Source organism: Athene cunicularia (assembly GCF_003259725.1).
Source record: "Athene cunicularia isolate RWA chromosome 7 unlocalized genomic scaffold, athCun1 chr7_part1, whole genome shotgun sequence".
In the NCBI taxonomy this organism is placed as follows: Eukaryota; Metazoa; Chordata; class Aves; order Strigiformes; family Strigidae; genus Athene; species Athene cunicularia.
In genome coordinates, this window is record NW_020799107.1 from 3,641,193 (window position 1) to 3,658,425 (window position 17,233).

At 37.1% G+C, this 17,233-nt stretch overlaps 1 protein-coding gene across 4 annotated transcripts in view; it reads left to right on the plus strand.

Moving 5' to 3' along the window:
* Positions 1 to 1,470: 1,470 nt before the first annotated feature.
* Positions 1,471 to 17,233, plus strand: part of HIBCH (3-hydroxyisobutyryl-CoA hydrolase) — a 50,424-nt gene continuing 34,661 nt past the window's right edge. For 2 of the 4 annotated variants that reach the window (XM_026852901.1, XM_026852904.1), the window contains exons 1-6: positions 1,471 to 1,771; positions 3,043 to 3,085; positions 3,826 to 3,966; positions 5,263 to 5,347; positions 6,258 to 6,338; positions 8,388 to 8,440. In XM_026852901.1, coding sequence (XP_026708702.1) covers positions 1,734 to 1,771; positions 3,043 to 3,085; positions 3,826 to 3,966; positions 5,263 to 5,347; positions 6,258 to 6,338; positions 8,388 to 8,440 — 441 coding nt within the window. In that variant the 5' untranslated portion in view covers positions 1,471 to 1,733. Of the gene's footprint in view, positions 1,772 to 1,845; positions 2,078 to 2,828; positions 2,849 to 3,042; positions 3,086 to 3,825; positions 3,967 to 5,262; positions 5,348 to 6,257; positions 6,339 to 8,387; positions 8,441 to 17,233 lie in introns of those variants that run through there. The other 2 variants (XM_026852902.1, XM_026852903.1) reach the window with 2 other exon arrangements.

The window sequence follows — 17,233 nt, forward strand, 5'->3', positions numbered from 1 at the left end:
CAGACCACTGACTTCTATTTTGGACTCTAGAAACAGACATCCTATGTAATCATGTCCTGATCACAGCCTTGCCCATGTGCACCATGTGCAGGTGGAATTTATAAAGAGATTTCCAGGGGTTTCAAACAGCCTCCACCTGCTCTTACCCAGGGTTAGCTTACACACAGAGATTTCTTCATTTTCACACCTCCACTAACAAAAAGATTATCCTACAGAAAAGTTCTGTTCCTATATGTCTGTGAAACATATAGACTTTAAGACATAGGATATGAAGTACAAAAATGTTATCTGTTTATTGAACTCCCCATAATTTGGATATGCCTGGATGAGAGATGCAGAGGTATATCATCCTCAAAAAAAAATTTTAAAATATAAATCTAAGTAAGGGTTCAGATTTGGCAACAGTGATAATTTGGTATCATTTAGTCTGGTTTAGATTTATTTGCATGGTACTTGCTGTAAAACAGCATAAAGGGCTGCATATATTCAAGATGATACTAACAGGCTGCATCTTTGGTGATCATATATAATCTGTAGGTAAAAGTTCAAATAGTCTGGATTGCTTAATGAATTCAATTAATTATTTCACCATAGGCAGTCTTCTGATGCCTGCAAAAGCACCTCACGTCCTGTTCTCAGTTATTTTTTGTTCACAGTGTACAAGACTGAAAACCAAGACTACATTATACAGAAATGTTCTGCGTCTTTTTTTTTTTTTTTTTTTTTGTGTGCCTATTTAGTTTGATTAAGATTTTTACAACCCAATTTAATATACCCCGAGAGTTACTGCAACGGAAGTGCCAATACAGATGACTCTGCTATAAACAGGGACTGAATCATTTCTTGAAATGAAGAGCAAGGTTGCCCTCTGGGGACTTCTCTAGAAGTGCTTCAGAGAGCTGGGAATTTTTTTTTATTTTTTTTTTTGTTCCAGCAAAATAATTTTGTTACAAGGTTTTAAGACTTAAAAAAAAAAATTACAATAGTGAATCGAGACAGCCAGTGCTAAGAACTTGCTACATTGAGAGATGATGAAGCTACATTTCCACCTGATGCTCTGTATCTTCATTTACCCCATGGTTTGTCACACCTTTTGGTATCAGTCTCACGCTGGTATGTGTCAGCCTAAAAAATCAGGTCTGACATAGTTACTGAAATAAAAGTGAATTTAGCATTATGGACTCCTACTCTGATGCCCATAAATTCTCAAATGCCTTAATCTTCTATTTTTAAAAAACGGCAATTTTCCTGGTTGCAATTCCTGAGTTTATTTATGATGAACTCCTGCTGTGTTTGAGCTCACAGTTCTGTCTGTAGCTACTGCCAGGACAGTAACCACATCAGCTACTTAATCCCTGTGTTTACCTTCTAGGATAACCAGTTTTTGGTGGGATGTTACATTAAAGCAGCTCCTTAATCCCGGCTGGTTCATCAGTGTGTCAGTACCTGAGAGGGCAGCATAGGTGTGGCTGCAGGTGTTAAAGGAGGAGGAGAAACAGGGAGGTCAGAAATTAAGAAACTAGCTTTGCTGCTTGGAAACAACCCAATGTCAAAATACAGTTTCACTCCACAGAGTTCGGCCCTGAAGGTAATTTGGCAACGCGGCTTTCTCCACCTCACCCCCCACAACCACCACGGTTTATATTATTGCTACATTACGGCGTCATTTGCCTCACCGATGAAGTTAACAGCCTTCACCTCATCCCCTCACAACCTCCCTGGCCCAATCCAGGATGAGGAGCAGCGCCGCTTCAACCCCACTCCTGTCAAGGTAAGGAAACCACTTCATACAACTGTCCAGCGAGGGGCTTGCGATCTTTTTGCAGGCACAGGGACTCTCTCAGGGGGAGAGCAAGCGGCGGCCGCCCGAGAGCGAAAAGCCCAGAGGAGGCGACATCCCCTCAGCGATGCCCGTTTCCCAGGGGCAGGGTGAGGGGACGCCGAAGGGAACAAAGCGCGGCCCGCCGGCCGCTCCCCCGCGCAGGCGCCTTCTCCCACCCCTCCCTGTTGCCTGATGACGACGATCGACCGCGCCGGCTGCCGCCATGGCGGCCCGAGTGCTGAGGCCACTGCCCAGGTAACGGGGAAGCGGCGGTGGCCGCTCTGAGGCGCGGGGAAGCTTCCCCGGAGCTTCCTCTCCTCTCCCCGCAGCTCCCCGCTGAGGAGTTTTAAAATGGCGGCCGGCCGCGGCCTTGCGGCGGGGAGCCGTGCTCTGGGCAGGCCGCTGATGCTGGGGGTTGTAATCCCCTGAACCGGTATAAAATATCATTTAGGCCTAAATTAATTTTCCCATCCTAAAACGAGCATGCGCTTAAAAAGTAGTTTAGGAGGCTAGCATGTAATTGGCTGTGTTTGGTGCTTAAGTAGCTGAGAGCTGAAGTTGCTCATTAATGTTGATGCAAGCCGGGTGTCTGAAGTCCAGCAAATGCCGTTTGTTAACTGTGCCTCAGTAGAGTACAGTGACAGTTAATTAATAACAACCTCATTACTTAAATTGAGTAGCATATTCACAAAATCTCCCGCTATGGCTATCTCCTGTCAGCAACAGAAGCGTGAGCCTTGCTCAAGCTGTTACATAAACCCTACCTAAATATATATACACACAAGGGCAGGTTTGTTGTAATGGAAGCTTTAGAAAGGCACAGTTCTTTTCACAAGATCGTTTTTAAAAAATGCTGGCATTTAAACGTCCAGAAAAAGGCTGTAAATTTTTAAAAGACACACACTGCTAAGTATCAAGCATATCCCCCAAGCTCTTTATCCTCTTTCTTTCCAAGTCCTCCTAACTTGGAATTGAACATATCAAAAACATTAGTAGTTGGCATTGGTATCTGCTATCTATTTACTAGTAAGCAAAGAAGTTTCCAACAGTTTTGAATTCAAAATTGTCCTCTAATGTACTTGAATTTAAAAAGGAGAATGTAAAAGAATTGTGTTCAGAACAATTCTGTGTTCTGACAAAGCTTTGCTTAACTCAGTAGTATTTGGGGATTGTGTAGCAATTTTATGGTTTGAGCTCTCCTTTTAATACTTCTTTTTCAGGCTGAATCCATTCAACAGACTGCAAGTAATATTACAACATTTGGTAAGAACATCATCTTGTTTGACTGAGAAGCTTTTAGGACTCTCAGTTTTCCCCTGAGAGAGACAGCACATGCAGCTTCTAATGTATTTGCTTACAGCGGTTCTGAATGCCATCATTTATTGCTCAGGCATGAAGTTGCCCAGGTCTTTGAGTACCTTGTTACAACTACCTGTTATAATGTAGACTAAAACATAATTTTTTGGCTTTACTTACTTTATAGTTAGTTTCTATGTTAGCTTCTGTGTATGCCTTAAACATTATTTAACTGTGAGTTTGAAATAAATTGTGAAAATACTTCAGTGATTTGTTCTCCACTATTAGAAGTTACTTACAGACAAAGCAATGTGCACATTTGGGTTTGCAGTGTCAAATTGCTGGTAGGGACACATGGAACTGTGTTCTAACTGTTGCAGATATTTTCAGAATGTCGGTCTTAAAACACAAAAGCATGGTTCCTTATTGTTTTGGTTTTTCTTCATTGTCAAAGAGTATGTGACTTAAAAATTTGTCTGAGATTTGTTACTCAGAAGGACTCAAAGTGGTTTCAAAAGAACTGTTTAGGAATTGCAAATATATCTTGAAGTACAGTAGGAAAGCCTTTGCATACAATTCCAAAATGCATGTTTTATGATCTTAAATAGTGAGTTTTGAGAATGTTTCCATAAACACTCTTGTAAGTATGTTACTCAAGGTAACTAACCGATGACATTTGCTTTATTTACTTGGTTTTGCATGTACAGAAGATGTCTAAAAGTACTGATTCAACAGCTGACGTGTTGTTGGAAAAGAGAGGAGGTGCAGGAATAATAACTTTGAATAGACCCAAGGTTCTCAATGCACTAAGTTTTCCAATGATCCAACAAATTTATCCACAAATAAAGGTTAGTAGCTCCACTTCTACCCATGCACTGTACATATGTTATCCAAAACCAATTTTAAATTTCAGTCTGACTCTTCTTAATGTACTGATTTAAAGAATGGAAGTCTGTGTGAGTGCACTGGCCAATGAGCTCAGATTTGTAGGAAAGAACATAATTTCAAACAATTTAGAAAGAGGAGAAAACATGTCAAACAAACAGCTGTCAGACAAAGTTAAATTTAGCATCTGGATAAAGAGACACCCATATTAAGACCAGAACTGAATTAAAGGCAGGCAGTGCTCATCATTTATACGTTCCTTTTGGCAATGCCCAGCTGGCCAGCCAGTATATATGAATTCCAAGCTATACAGCAGTGTTGCCTCTTGATTGGGTGCATGTTTGTGAGAAGGCTGCATGGCTGAAATAAAAGATACAAGCCATTAAGAAACAAGGTACTGTCAGTGTCACTCCTTAAAGAACAATTTTATGGATTTACAGGCACCGTTTCTACAAGCTAGTGAAGTAATGTGAAATTTAAGGCATGCAGATTTTTTGATTTAATAATATTACTTATCACATGCACAAAGTCAAACTTATTAGATACCAGTATTTGTTGGATAGTTGCCTGCCTTTTGATAGGTAGCTGTGTTGCAAATTTATGCATTCTTTGAAGAACATTTAAAGAAAGAAATATTTAACCTGTAGTGCTGAGTACCAGGCTTTATTTGAAGCACAACCTTAGAAGGTGGCATAATTTTAAGTACAGTTGCTGGTATACAGAAATGCCTCTCTTACCTGGGTACACTTATTTGAATAAGTGAAACATATAAGCATAGTTTAAGGTGGGGAGAGCCTATAAAAGGCATCTTCTTCTCAATACAGTTGCAGCACTGCTGAAGTCTTGTACCAGTGTATTCAGATCCAACCCCCCATGGTCTTTGTACCTAGCAAACTATCTGTGCACAAATTGATTTGATCCAGTCCTTGATTAGCATTGATTGCAGTCATTTTGACAAAATCCGTCAACAATTTAAATGCTGTTTTCCTCGTCATGCATCTTAGATTTGCACAATTTTCATGATTTGGCCTGAAACATTGTTAGTGTATCTTCCATATTCCCAGCTTCTGCCCCAACTTCATGTTCCCATACTGTTTTAGGGAGTGCTACCTTTCTTCAGAGATTGGGAGCTCTGCACTATTTTAAGTATGATTTGATTTGCTTTTTGAAAAAGTAAAATAAAAGTTACAGATAGTATACAGGGAAGGCATTTTTTGCACAGTCTTTAATCTTATGTGGAAACATTTACTTCTTTTCAGACTTGGGAGCAAGATCCTGAAACTTTTCTAATAATTATAAAGGGAACTGGAGGAAAAGCTTTTTGTGCTGGGGGTGACATCATAGGTAAGGGCTATAGTCACTTAAACATTTTACATATTTTTTTCCCAGTTACTACTTTGCATTGATTTCTGTTATTTACTGTGACTCAGGTAAACAGAGGTTTGCTACACAGCAATAAGAGAGATTAGTTCTGCTGACTTCTTGTAACACCTTGATGTACAGATGCTATTTAAATTATTTGCCAGGAGACAGCTGTTGGAACATTGTATGAAGGAATAAACATTGGGGTTTTATTAATAACTGGTAATAGCAGCCAGTCAGTTCCTGGGAAGAGCGGGTTCTCGTCTCTACCATTTCTTCCCGGATTTTGATTACTGACTGCTTCTTTACAAGAAATTTGAAGGGTCCTAATAGGCAGTTCTGTTACTACTGGATAATTTGTGTCTGACATTTGAGATGTTTAGATGCTGAGCTGACAATGGTGATCAACATATCTGTGATAATTTTGATAATTTTGTAACTATGAACTGTAGGAAATCTCCAAACTGTCAAATTTAGCAGTTGTTTTAAGTTTTAGGTAAACAAGCATACAGGTTATCTTTACATTTTGTACTGCTCTAACTGGCTTCTTTTTAGTATTCGGAGTCTTCCATATAATCAGTTTTATGTGACTGTTCTATGTATTGATACAAAATATCACAAACAAGACTACTTAGACATTGGGAAGGGTTCCCTAGCATAGAGGATGGACTGCACTTTCACAAGTGTGTGACAGTCTCCAGCATAATAGTCAAGTTTGAAACTTTGCATTCATATTTAAGTTTGGGCAAATTTTCTCAAATAAAATACAGCAGGATGAAGTTGCTGTTTGTTTGCTGTAAGGAAAAAATGCTGTTATCAGGAGGGATTATTTTTTTTACTTGTATTTTCTATTAAATTTAAAGTTAACTTCAGAATTTTAATTTCTCTTAAGCTATCTCAGATGCTGGAAAAGTTGGAGATAGACTGACACAAGATTTCTTCAGAGAAGAATATATCCTGAACAATGCCATTGGTATGTTTAATAGCAAATTCTGAAGCACTAGTTTTCATAATATTGGCTTTGAATGTAAATTCACTTTCTCTCTTTGCTAATCCATAAAAGACTCTGATAACGTAATAGAAGTAGTAATGGGTGGGGTTTTTAAACCAAGTTCAATAGCAGTAGTGTAACATATATCATTTTTATACCTTGCATGCAGACTTTGTTTCTTTTGTTTAAGCTATTGATAGCTACCTTATCCCATCCCATTGCTCTGGGTAGTTATATTTCCACTATGGATGAATTGAGTCTTAGATGCAGACAGTGCAGTTCTTCACTAAGTAGCCTTGATCTACTTCAAAGATGACCTGAGCTAAAAATAGATGCATGGAAAATCATTAATATTCAGTCAGAAAGCAGAAGATCGAATTATGTTAAAACTTTCCATTTAAATAAATTGCATAAATTAATACTCAAGCTATGAGTTAACTGCCTCAGTTTATTGCAAAGAACCTAGGAGTATGTGGTCTTAAAATAGCCAACAGCAAAGACACTGGGTAAAGTTTACTGGGGTAAAGGATATTAAGAAAGGATATTATTTCTTCAGGGTAAAAGTTAGAAGTTGAATGTTTTGGTGAGAAGAAACCTCTCCATACATCTGTTAATTGAATACATCTGGAGTTTTTAAACATTGTATAAAGTGTTAGTCACTACAGGAAGAGAAGTGAACATGTTGCCTATCAACTTAGGTTCACAGAGGAGCATAGAGCTAGAGTAATTTCTGAAAAGTTATTTTTGTTTGACAAAGTTTCCAGTTTTAGCATGTTTGTCATGTACCCTTCTCCCCTTCATCAAGAAAAATAGTTTGAGGTTTTATTCATTTGTGAAAAACTAGTATTACCATGGCAGTTGGACTAGATGATCATCGTATGTCTCTTCCAACTAACAATTCTAGTCTATTCAAATGTTGCAAGGGCACATACTTTAAAAGTTTGTAGGGTTTGTGGTTTTTTTTTTTTTAATTATTAGGGTGTTCTATGTCTATAATGTGTGTAATTACAAAACCTAGATTTTTGATAGCTGTGGTATGATTGTATTCTTTTAATACAGATTTCTGCCCAAAAGATTTATGTCTTATGTTTTACAACTTAAAAATACCCAGAGGAGCTGCTTTCACAGCATTTGCTATTGGAAAGGCATGCTTTTATAGAAATTTAGTTTGAAGACTAGCATCTAGAGCCCATGAATTAGCTTGTATGTTCATGTAAGAACAAAGTTAAAAATGCAATTCTGTTATATTTTCTAATTACTAATTTGAAGGATTGAACTGCCTTTTAAAATAGTTCTGGTTTTAAACAAGGATCTATAGTTGCTACAGAAAAGCTAGCAATATCGTTGCTGCAGATAGCCCTATCAGTAATAGGTTTGGCCTGAAAACACTGAACATGAGGCAGTGGTTTCATACATAGTCAACCTGAAAATCTTTACATGAATGGTAATTGGTCTTTAATTTTATGCCTCCTAAAGGCCCCAACAGATAAAATTGATAGATAACACTGTTGTACTTTAGGACATTATGACCTCAACCTGCCTGCACCACATTCAGGGTTGTAACATGCAACAGAGTTGGCAGGACAGAACAGGTTTGCATTGCAGTAGTTTACAGTTACATTTCAGCTGAAACTTACCAATGCATCTGGCTGTGTAGTAAAGCACTGGAGTGCTGGTAGACACTCTGTGGTGTTAATCCAGGCTGTGAGACAGGGAGAATGGAAACTTGTGTGTCAACGTCCTGCAAAGCTATTTGGAATAGCCAGATGTGGCAGAATTGTCCGATACTCACTTAGCAAACAGTCTGACATTTGATGGTTGTATAATGTTCTCTTACAACACTCAGAAAGCAGTAAGTCAGTAACTGGTGTTTCTTGTCATTGCCTAAGAATTACGTAAAGGACCTTCATAATAGGTTGATATTTTCTGTTGCTCTTGCTGAAGTAAGACATGGGGAAATGTGTTGTATATAGTTAGTCACAGGTCCACTCTTTTGAAAAAATGTACAATATTTTTTTACGTTTCTTACAGGCACTTGCAAGAAGCCGTATGTGGCACTTATTGATGGCATTACAATGGGAGGGGTAAGTTAAGTACCTTGGTGTGATAACTGATATAATTTGTTTTAAAGTAATGTAACATTCTGTACTTCAGTTGAATGAAGTGCACATGTGGCATTTCAAGAACAACATGCTTGTCAGGGTAGATTGCTGCTCTGCTAGTGCTTCTGCTGTTCTATGATAGCTAGTGCAACTGTTTTCTCTGAGGATCTGGCAATTGTGTTGAGAAGAAGAGCAGAACCTCAGAAAGGTTTTCAGAATATTGAAGTGTGAGTTTGTAGGTCATACAAGAGCTGAGAAGAATTTTCCAGTCAACATGTATTAAAAATAGAACTATATAAAAATACAATTAAAGGACAACTGTTTGAGAAGTTGGAAAAATATCATTCTAAGTTATACTTTAACAGACATTTGAGTTCTGTATTTTTCCAACAAATAATCTGGAAATGCATCTACTTTCTTACCTCTGCAGTACTCCTAAAACATGAGTTAAGATCGTGATCCCCTGCGACCCCTCCAAGGCTGCACCTTATTACTAAAGCACATGGAGAAAACTCCATCACATTGCTAGCTATGCTCAGTGCTAATAATTGTTTCAGCAATTGTTGGCTCTAAACACCATAAGTACATAGCTAAAAGAGCAATACCATGTTTTTGTACATGGTAAAATGCTGTTCTCTTCAGTTTGACATCTGTTGGATATATTTACACCATAGCAGGGAGTAGAATACCATAATCAAGTTATTTTGAGTGATGAATTTGACAGCAAAGTCCATCTGCCATATTGTAACTTAAATTTCTATTGTTTTCATGCATGTCAGTATGATACGATCATACAGTCTATTTAAATTAAGTTTGTCAAAGATAGGATGCAAGAAGCATAACATATGATCCATAATCACCTGTCATGACTCTTCCCTTTCCATCTTTCCTTACACATTTCATTTTGTTCATTTTGGTTGTGGTCTTTTCAGCTTGTGATCTAAACATGTGATAGCTTTCTTCCCCTTTGCTTCTCTGCTACCAAGCCCCAAAGATTTCAGCCAGATAGCCATTTTTTCTCCCAATCTAGTATATATAAATTATAGCTTCCAGCATAAAGGAGACTAGTCTTGTAGCTCTTGCAGAAAAAGTTTTTTTTATTGAACATAAGAGATCTGGAGATTTGTGGATAAGAGATAGGGAATCCATTTATTTTATGGCATTTTGAATAATAGCATGGGTAGCTATGAAAGCAAAACTGCCCAGCAACTGATGTCTTTTTAGAGGTCCTATAGATTGCTCATTGTGATTGTGGCCTAAGCAGGAATAGAATTTTGTCCTTTGAAAGTATTTTTTTTAGACTGAAAAGAGCATAATGAAGTCAAATGATCCTGTACTCCCTTTCTTTTAAAGGGCTTTTAAAAGACAGCAGTTAGTCTGAAACCTTACTTGGATACCCAAATTTTAGTATAGGATACCCAAATTTAAGTGGGACCTTGACAGGATTTAAGTGCCATTAGTTTGAATGACAACTTGCAGTTTGATGATACTAGTAGAAGTTCTCTTCATTTTGGGGTAGGGGACTAAATTTTGATTGAGCAAGTATGCAGCCTAATTTAGGGAAACACTGTGGGTCTCACATTCCAGATTACTTTTAAACTTTTTTTGACCTTGAGTGTTAATTTGCACTTGATAATACAGCTGTGTTTACTCTGAGATAATGCCCTTTCTACAGGAGTGCAGGTTGTCATCAACATATTTCTCCCCACCCTGCATTGGCAGTACATGGAAGCATCTACTGATAATTTAACAATGGAGGTCAGCAGCAGCATTTCTCAACACTGATTAATTTTTGTGTATGTGTTTTATGTTAGTTTGGAGTTGTCTTCTATGCTTTTTCCTTTCAGTCACCTCCCCTGCCTGTAAGATTTGGTTTGGTTCCTCTAAATGGACCAGTGCTTACACAGGAAAGTGCATTAGCTTCCATCTTTCCCCCACCCTCTACTCTCACTATTTGCTGCACTGGGAGCCTCATCACAACTGAATTTAAGCAAACTTAAGGCTTGCAGCAGCTGTTTTCTATTGTGGTACAAATAGGTTCACTGCAGTGGTATTTCATAGATTAAAACCTCTATAACAGCCTTTGAACTTGTCATGGTCATACTGTTACCTTGTTCTGCTTGCTCTGTCCTACTGTAATTATTTACTAGAACTGCATTCATGCGAAAGAGTTATTCTATTCATGGTATAATTAAATGCTTTGTTATAAATCACTCAGGTGCTAGATTCTATGTTTTTAACACAATTGGGTCATATTTCACATGCTCAAGGTCTGGCTATCTTATAAGTCCCTGAAGTCAGTGGGAGCTGGAAACATTTGTCACTTACAAACTACAGTAAATGCCTTTAAAAAAACCCACCCCTACATTTAAGCCCTTGGCTTTAGAAGAAAGTGGTTTTAGCTTGGGTTTAAAAATCAAGGGACACCTCTTACTTGAACTTCAATATAGACCATTTATCTATGAATGAAAACGCAAGCAGGTCAGTCTCAACCTTGCTCAAAAGCAGCACTATTCACAGGGACTGCTCTGTTGTTCTAATTTTAAAGAAATTAAAAGTTACACAAGCATATTAGAAAATCGGCTGTTATGTGCTTAGGGAGTTCAAGAAGCACACATATCAGATTGTGATGGTGAAACTTGGAAGTGTATCCAAACAATGAACTGATTCCACTTCAGCATTGTTGGTTAGAGGTTGGTAGGTGGCTTTCTTGAGCTTAATTAGCCAACAGATGGGGCTGTGGAGCTTGTTTTCTGCACCTTCTTGTCTATATCCTCATGTAGTTCATCAAAAATTGATATTCAATATAAATGTATCTTTTCACATTTTTGAACTTATTCAGAGTAGTAAATTCAAGTGACAAGTATGTTTAATGAAGCAGACATGACTGCATTTTACTAAAAATTAGTGAAATAGCTATAAATACCACATTAACTGGTAAAGGGCATATACTGTTAAAGGGAACACTGGGTGTGTACTCTCATGTTGCTAAAAACTACTATTCAGATTTAGTCGACGTCCATCCATACATTATTTCCTTGAAATGAAATACCTGAGCAGTAGACAAGAAATGCATAGTATTTAAATAGACTGTTGTTTAAAATAATATTGTCTGTAAATGAGGTCCTAAGTTTGGGACTCTTGGTTCTAGAAAAGTCCCAATCTTTTCCTGAGTTCTTTGTAGATGAATAGAAGTGTGATTTATAAGCTCAGTCTAGACCTATGGATTTAAATAGGGCTTTGCCACAAAATATATTACTGTAACAGACTAAAAGGATTAATAAAAGTATTTTAAACTTGTTTCAGAGCCAAATAAAATACTCTAGACAGATATGAGGGGTGGCTTTTGGATGATTTTTGGATATTTTCAAATCATGACATTGGGTTTAGAATTCAAGGTGAATATTTGACAGGAAAAAAAAAGAAAAAAAGAAAAAATATAGGGTGTAGACTTTGAAAGTTAACGAATGTGGTCCAGTTCACTGGACTAACTTTATGTAAAGCATACTTAAAACTTTAGTGGCATATTGCCAGAGCAGAAGTACATAATTTTCAGGAGTAAAGGCAATTGCTTTTAGTTTAGGGAGGAATCTGCAAGAGTGTGTACAAAGTACCCTCTTCATTAGCATCCTATTCTAGAGCATGCACAATTTAGAAACTTCCTGAGCTAGCCTTTATTTCAGAACCACAGTGCTAAATAACCATCAGTAATCACACTCACCTCACTATTCATCTAGTATTTTTTGACATTATGTAGGCTTGATCTTCAGAAAGGCCTGTGGCAATCAGTTTCACAGTTGAATTTTGTCCTTTGTGAAAAGTAATTTGCTGTTGTTTCAGGCCTACTGTCTAATGTTATTGAATGTTTATGTGTTTAATTATTAATAAGGCCAAAATAGGCCCCAAGATACTTATTTTTTTACTGATGAGTAAAGACTGTTGCTCAAACATAGGAATTCTTGGTTTTGGACAATTATATATAGGATTTAATCCTTTAGTCTGACCTCTTACACAGTACAATTGCAAAGTTTATTTTAGCAAGCTAGAGGTTTGGAAAGATTATATCGTTATGTTACACTTCTTGCTTTAACAAGTAATGCTTTGAGTTTTAGAGTGAGAAAACATCTTGCTGTGTGTGGGGCAAGTAGGTTTTAACTTATATAGTAACATGCAACATTTCCAGTACAGAAATGGAGTTTGGTAGAGTTGCAAGCTCTCTTAAATCCTTTCCTAAGCCCTGTGCTTTGAGTTATTCCAAGAATCTTATTTTCTAATCTTCATGTTTAGGGAGAGTAATAGGAAGTTGGAACTTTAACATAGATCACAATTTAAAGAGATAGATGTCATCCAACCTTACCTTCATCCCTGACTTCCTCAGATTTCGGGGCCTAGTACTGACTGCTTTATTTTCTCCTCAGTAGAGAAGGACCTCAAGTATACAGACTGGGAATATGAGAAGAAAACCTGTTAACTGGGTCTTTGGACTCATGAGTGGCTTTTCATTAATTTTGTCAGCATACTTAGCAGTACAGGTTTTTTAGGCAAGGTCTTTTACCTAAACTGGGAGTCTACATCCTAAGTTACTTATATAGAGTATTTTTAAGGTGATTATTAGAGAGTAGAATTTTTAAAAGAACTGTTGGAGTCTGTTAGTCACTCAGGTAATAACATCAAATATGTTAAGCTTTAGACTATACAGAAGTATAGAGCTGAGACAATCCTCAGGATTATTCTTTTGCACTTGAATTAGGGCTAAATATAGCTAGATGACTGCTTAGCCAATTTTCACCTAATGCATTCAGAACTCTCTTACAGCAGTAATTCTGTTTTTTCTATATATCCCACTTGAGTGCTTAGTTATTCTTTCAAGTTAAGATCGCCTCTCCAGTGTCCAGTTTAAGTCTTTAGTATGTGTAGTCAATATATTCCTGTCCTAGTCACAGCTCTCTAAGAATATTTTAAAATACTTGTATTCTTTGCTCCTAGCCATCTCACTTTAATAAAGATAAGGATAGCGATTCAGCCTGTACTATAGATTAAGTCTCTGGGTCTTCTTACAGTCCTCTGGAATCTCTCCAATTCATGTACTGTACAGTTCATTACTAGAGACTAGACAATATTTTAGTTGGAAGATTCATCAGCACCAAGTGGAGCAGAATAATTATCCTCCATGTATCACAGAGATACTGTCACAAATAGCCCATAGAAATAGTAGCTTCTCAAAGCATCAGGGGCTACGGGACCACCACTTTTAGTTATTCTTAAAGCTTTTACTCTTGCCTCTTTCCTCCTTACATAACATAAATTTCCATCACAGTACATTTCTTTATCACTTACCTTTTACCAATTTTTAAATCTTCTTCCTTGAACAGAACTTGTTTGTTAAAAAGCTAATCTTGTAGAGCTACCATTTTCCTGAAAGACTGCAAAGAGGGGAAAAAAAAACAACCCAGTACTTATCTTCTCCTTCAAAAAACCTAAGTGCCATATCAGCTGGCATTGCCTTTTGTAGCTCCACCACACCAAGCTGATTAGGCTTCCCAGGTGTATTGAATCTTGAGTTTGTTGAGTGTGCTGCAGCCCTTCACTGCCTCCTGGTAGAGATTCTGCTGTAGTGTGATACCTTAAGTAGTTCTTTTTGCAACAGTATTGCATTATTATTTGTATTAGGTTCATAGTTGCTATAAACCCCTGAAAAATGCCTAGGCATTTGTTCCATAGAAAACATAATTTTTGCATTTGATTTTGCTTTCTTTAGTTCTCTTCATTGTGATCTCCAAAGTGAGATGGTTTTGATTCTGATCTTGCCCTTCAAAGTGTTTGCCTTCCCCAAAAGTAATCTGTAAATTATAGAAATCCTTGTTATTTCATCATCCAAGCAGATAATGAATATACCAGATAAAACTTCATTAATAATTGGCTTCTGTATGACCTCAGCTAGTGTGCCCTCTCAGTTTGATTGCAAACTGCTGGTAACCCTTCATATACTTTCAGATGATTGTGCCCTCCCTTTCACAGTGATACCACCTAGTCTATGTTTCCCTAGTTGGTTTGTGAGGGGAAACTATGGTGTGTATGGGGAAGCATCAGAAACACCACAGTTCAAAACATGAAACTCTTTCAGAATACTGCTCACTGAGTGATAACATCATTTTAAGCAGGGGGTTATTTAGGGGTTCCACAAATACAGATGCAGCCAAATTCCTGAACCTACTCAGTGGTTTGGAAATATTCTTTCTATTGTGCATCTAACCATGGTTCCCTTCTGGACTACAGATGTAGAATTACCATGTCTTTTTATGTTGCAGTAGAACAGTAAACTGAGTACCTAATGTTTAGCTTTACTTTTTTTTTTCTGTGTTAGTGTCACTTCATTTTCAGCAAAAGATGCTAGAGGCTGACATTGTTAGAGGAATATGACTTGTAAATCAGATCTCAGAACCTGATATGTAGGTCTTTTAAGGCGCAGAAATTTGCTTAGTTGAAGTTTGCATCTTTTCGCATCTTTCCTCTGTAATTATTGTCTGTTGCATCATTTAAAGTCCATTTGTCTTAGTAAGGGTTTAAGAAGAATTTGACTTTTGGGAAAGGATGACATTTTAACTCTCTTCAGAAAAAGTAGAACACTTCTCTGTTTTAAACTCGTATACTGCTTTAATCAATACAGACTTGTCAACATCTTAATTAATACTTCTCTGGAGGGAGCTTGCAGTGCTTTATTTCAATTTTAGCCTGGTGTATTTGTGAAATTTTACCTCAAAAGATTCCAAAAAGGTTTTATAAATAGAAAAGTTGGTTTAGTAATGCTCTGTATATTTCCAATGTTAACTCTTTATAATAATGTTCTGAGACCTATGGGGAAAGATGTGATAGAGATTTACATCAGATGTGTGATTTTTCTTGGTAGTAAAGTTCTTCAGTAGGCAAAAGTAAATGCCTGACTGCAAAATACTAGATTAACTGCGAGTGCTAGTGAAATCAACCAGCAGTTTTTGAAACTAGCTTAAAAAAAAAATTGGTCCCCTGTGCTCTTGTGTGTGTTTAGGGATGTTTGGTGCCAAAAAATGCATGTTGGCATGTCACAGTAGGAATTGGCCTACTTCCCGTGGTTACCCTCTGTGGGAAAAAACATATTTGCTTATTTCTTAGTTGTCTGAGGTTCTTGCATGGAATAAGGAGCCAAAAGCTGTGGAGGAGTTTGCTCCAAAAATATCATATCAAGTTGTCCATTTTCAAGAATCAGTATTTCTAACAGAAATCATTCTCAATCACAGGAATAGGAAGAATTAGATGAAAAGAAAGCCAGTTCCTAAATTAAAGGAATTTCATACAAGGAGACATGAAGTCAATTTTCAGGAGTATTTTTAGGACTATTTTTAAACTTTGCACTGCTTGCATGTAATTTAAGTTGTAACATATTTTTTTCTAATTCTTATTTTAATGGAAGAAACATCTAAAAAGTTTTCCAATTCAGTATTTAAACTATCAGCTGCATTGTACATTTTTCTAAACTAAATCGAAATGTTATTGAAGGGAAGATATTCAGTGAGTATGTTTACTTAATATATTGGTTACTTATTAACATGTCTGTATATTACCTTATGTAACATATTGCCTGTATATGAGTGCTCTAACAGATCTGGACCACATTCATAAAAGAAAATGAGGGCTTAGATATACAATACAAGTTTAAGAGAGTTTACTGAGACTAGAAATGTAATTTACAGTGAATACTTTCCAACAGCTGAATGAGTATGTTTACTTGAGCAATGTTGTTAGCAGCTTGCTACAGGTACCACGGGGATTCTACCAGTATAGTTACAATAATCTAAACTTACACTTTAGCAGGATTTGCTCAACAGTTCTTAATACATTAATATTTCTTATCAAGTAAATTGGTAGTGATGTCATAAGATGCTTGCATGTTAGACATTTTAGTCAACAGATTTCTAGTACACAAAGGAGCTGGAGCTGAGCAATAGCTGTCCCATTTTTATCCAGACTGTGTGACTGTAACTCTGTAGGAATGTTCCTTTCACTACCAACATATATGTAAAATTCCTGGCATACATCTGCAAATAACAGGTTTTTTCCTTTCTCTTACAAAATATGTTGAAAAACATGAATATCAACGTTGAATTTAAATCACATATTTGTAAAATGGAATAATTTGTTTTTTTGATTGCCTGATGTTCTGTAGTTGGGATTAAAGCGGCATAAGGAAAACCATACCTTTCTTACTGCTGCAGATAAAAACCATAAAAAAAATTCCCGATTCCCAGACTTCACAAGTTAGCCTTGAGTTACAACTGGCCGGACTGCTGCAGTCGGTGGGAGGAGGAAAGGGAGGGAAAGTCTCAAAGATTGAGTGATCCACATCCTGAATCTGCCCACTGCCAAAACCAGCTCCCAGTGATGTAAGAGAGAAGGCTCTGCCCTCGCCCCCTGTGCCATTTGTGTGTATGGACATCTACACAGACAGTCTTTCCTTCTGAGCAAGTTGCCTGGCATTGCTATCTTTTCTTGCAGACTAGTGAAACAAAATCATTGTGAATGTAACACCTGATGTTTGCCTGTTCTTTTCAGTAAAAAGTATTTAAAGTTGTGAACCTATATCTAAAACTAAAGTTAAAAGCTTGTAAACCACTGAATATTGGCATTTCAGTATGTTTAGCTGAAGTGAGTGAAGACTGGAAGAGGAAGGTAGGAAGTGTAAAGACAACTGGCTGCTTTACTTCATCATGATCTCATTTGAACTATGAGCTGTTAATAGAG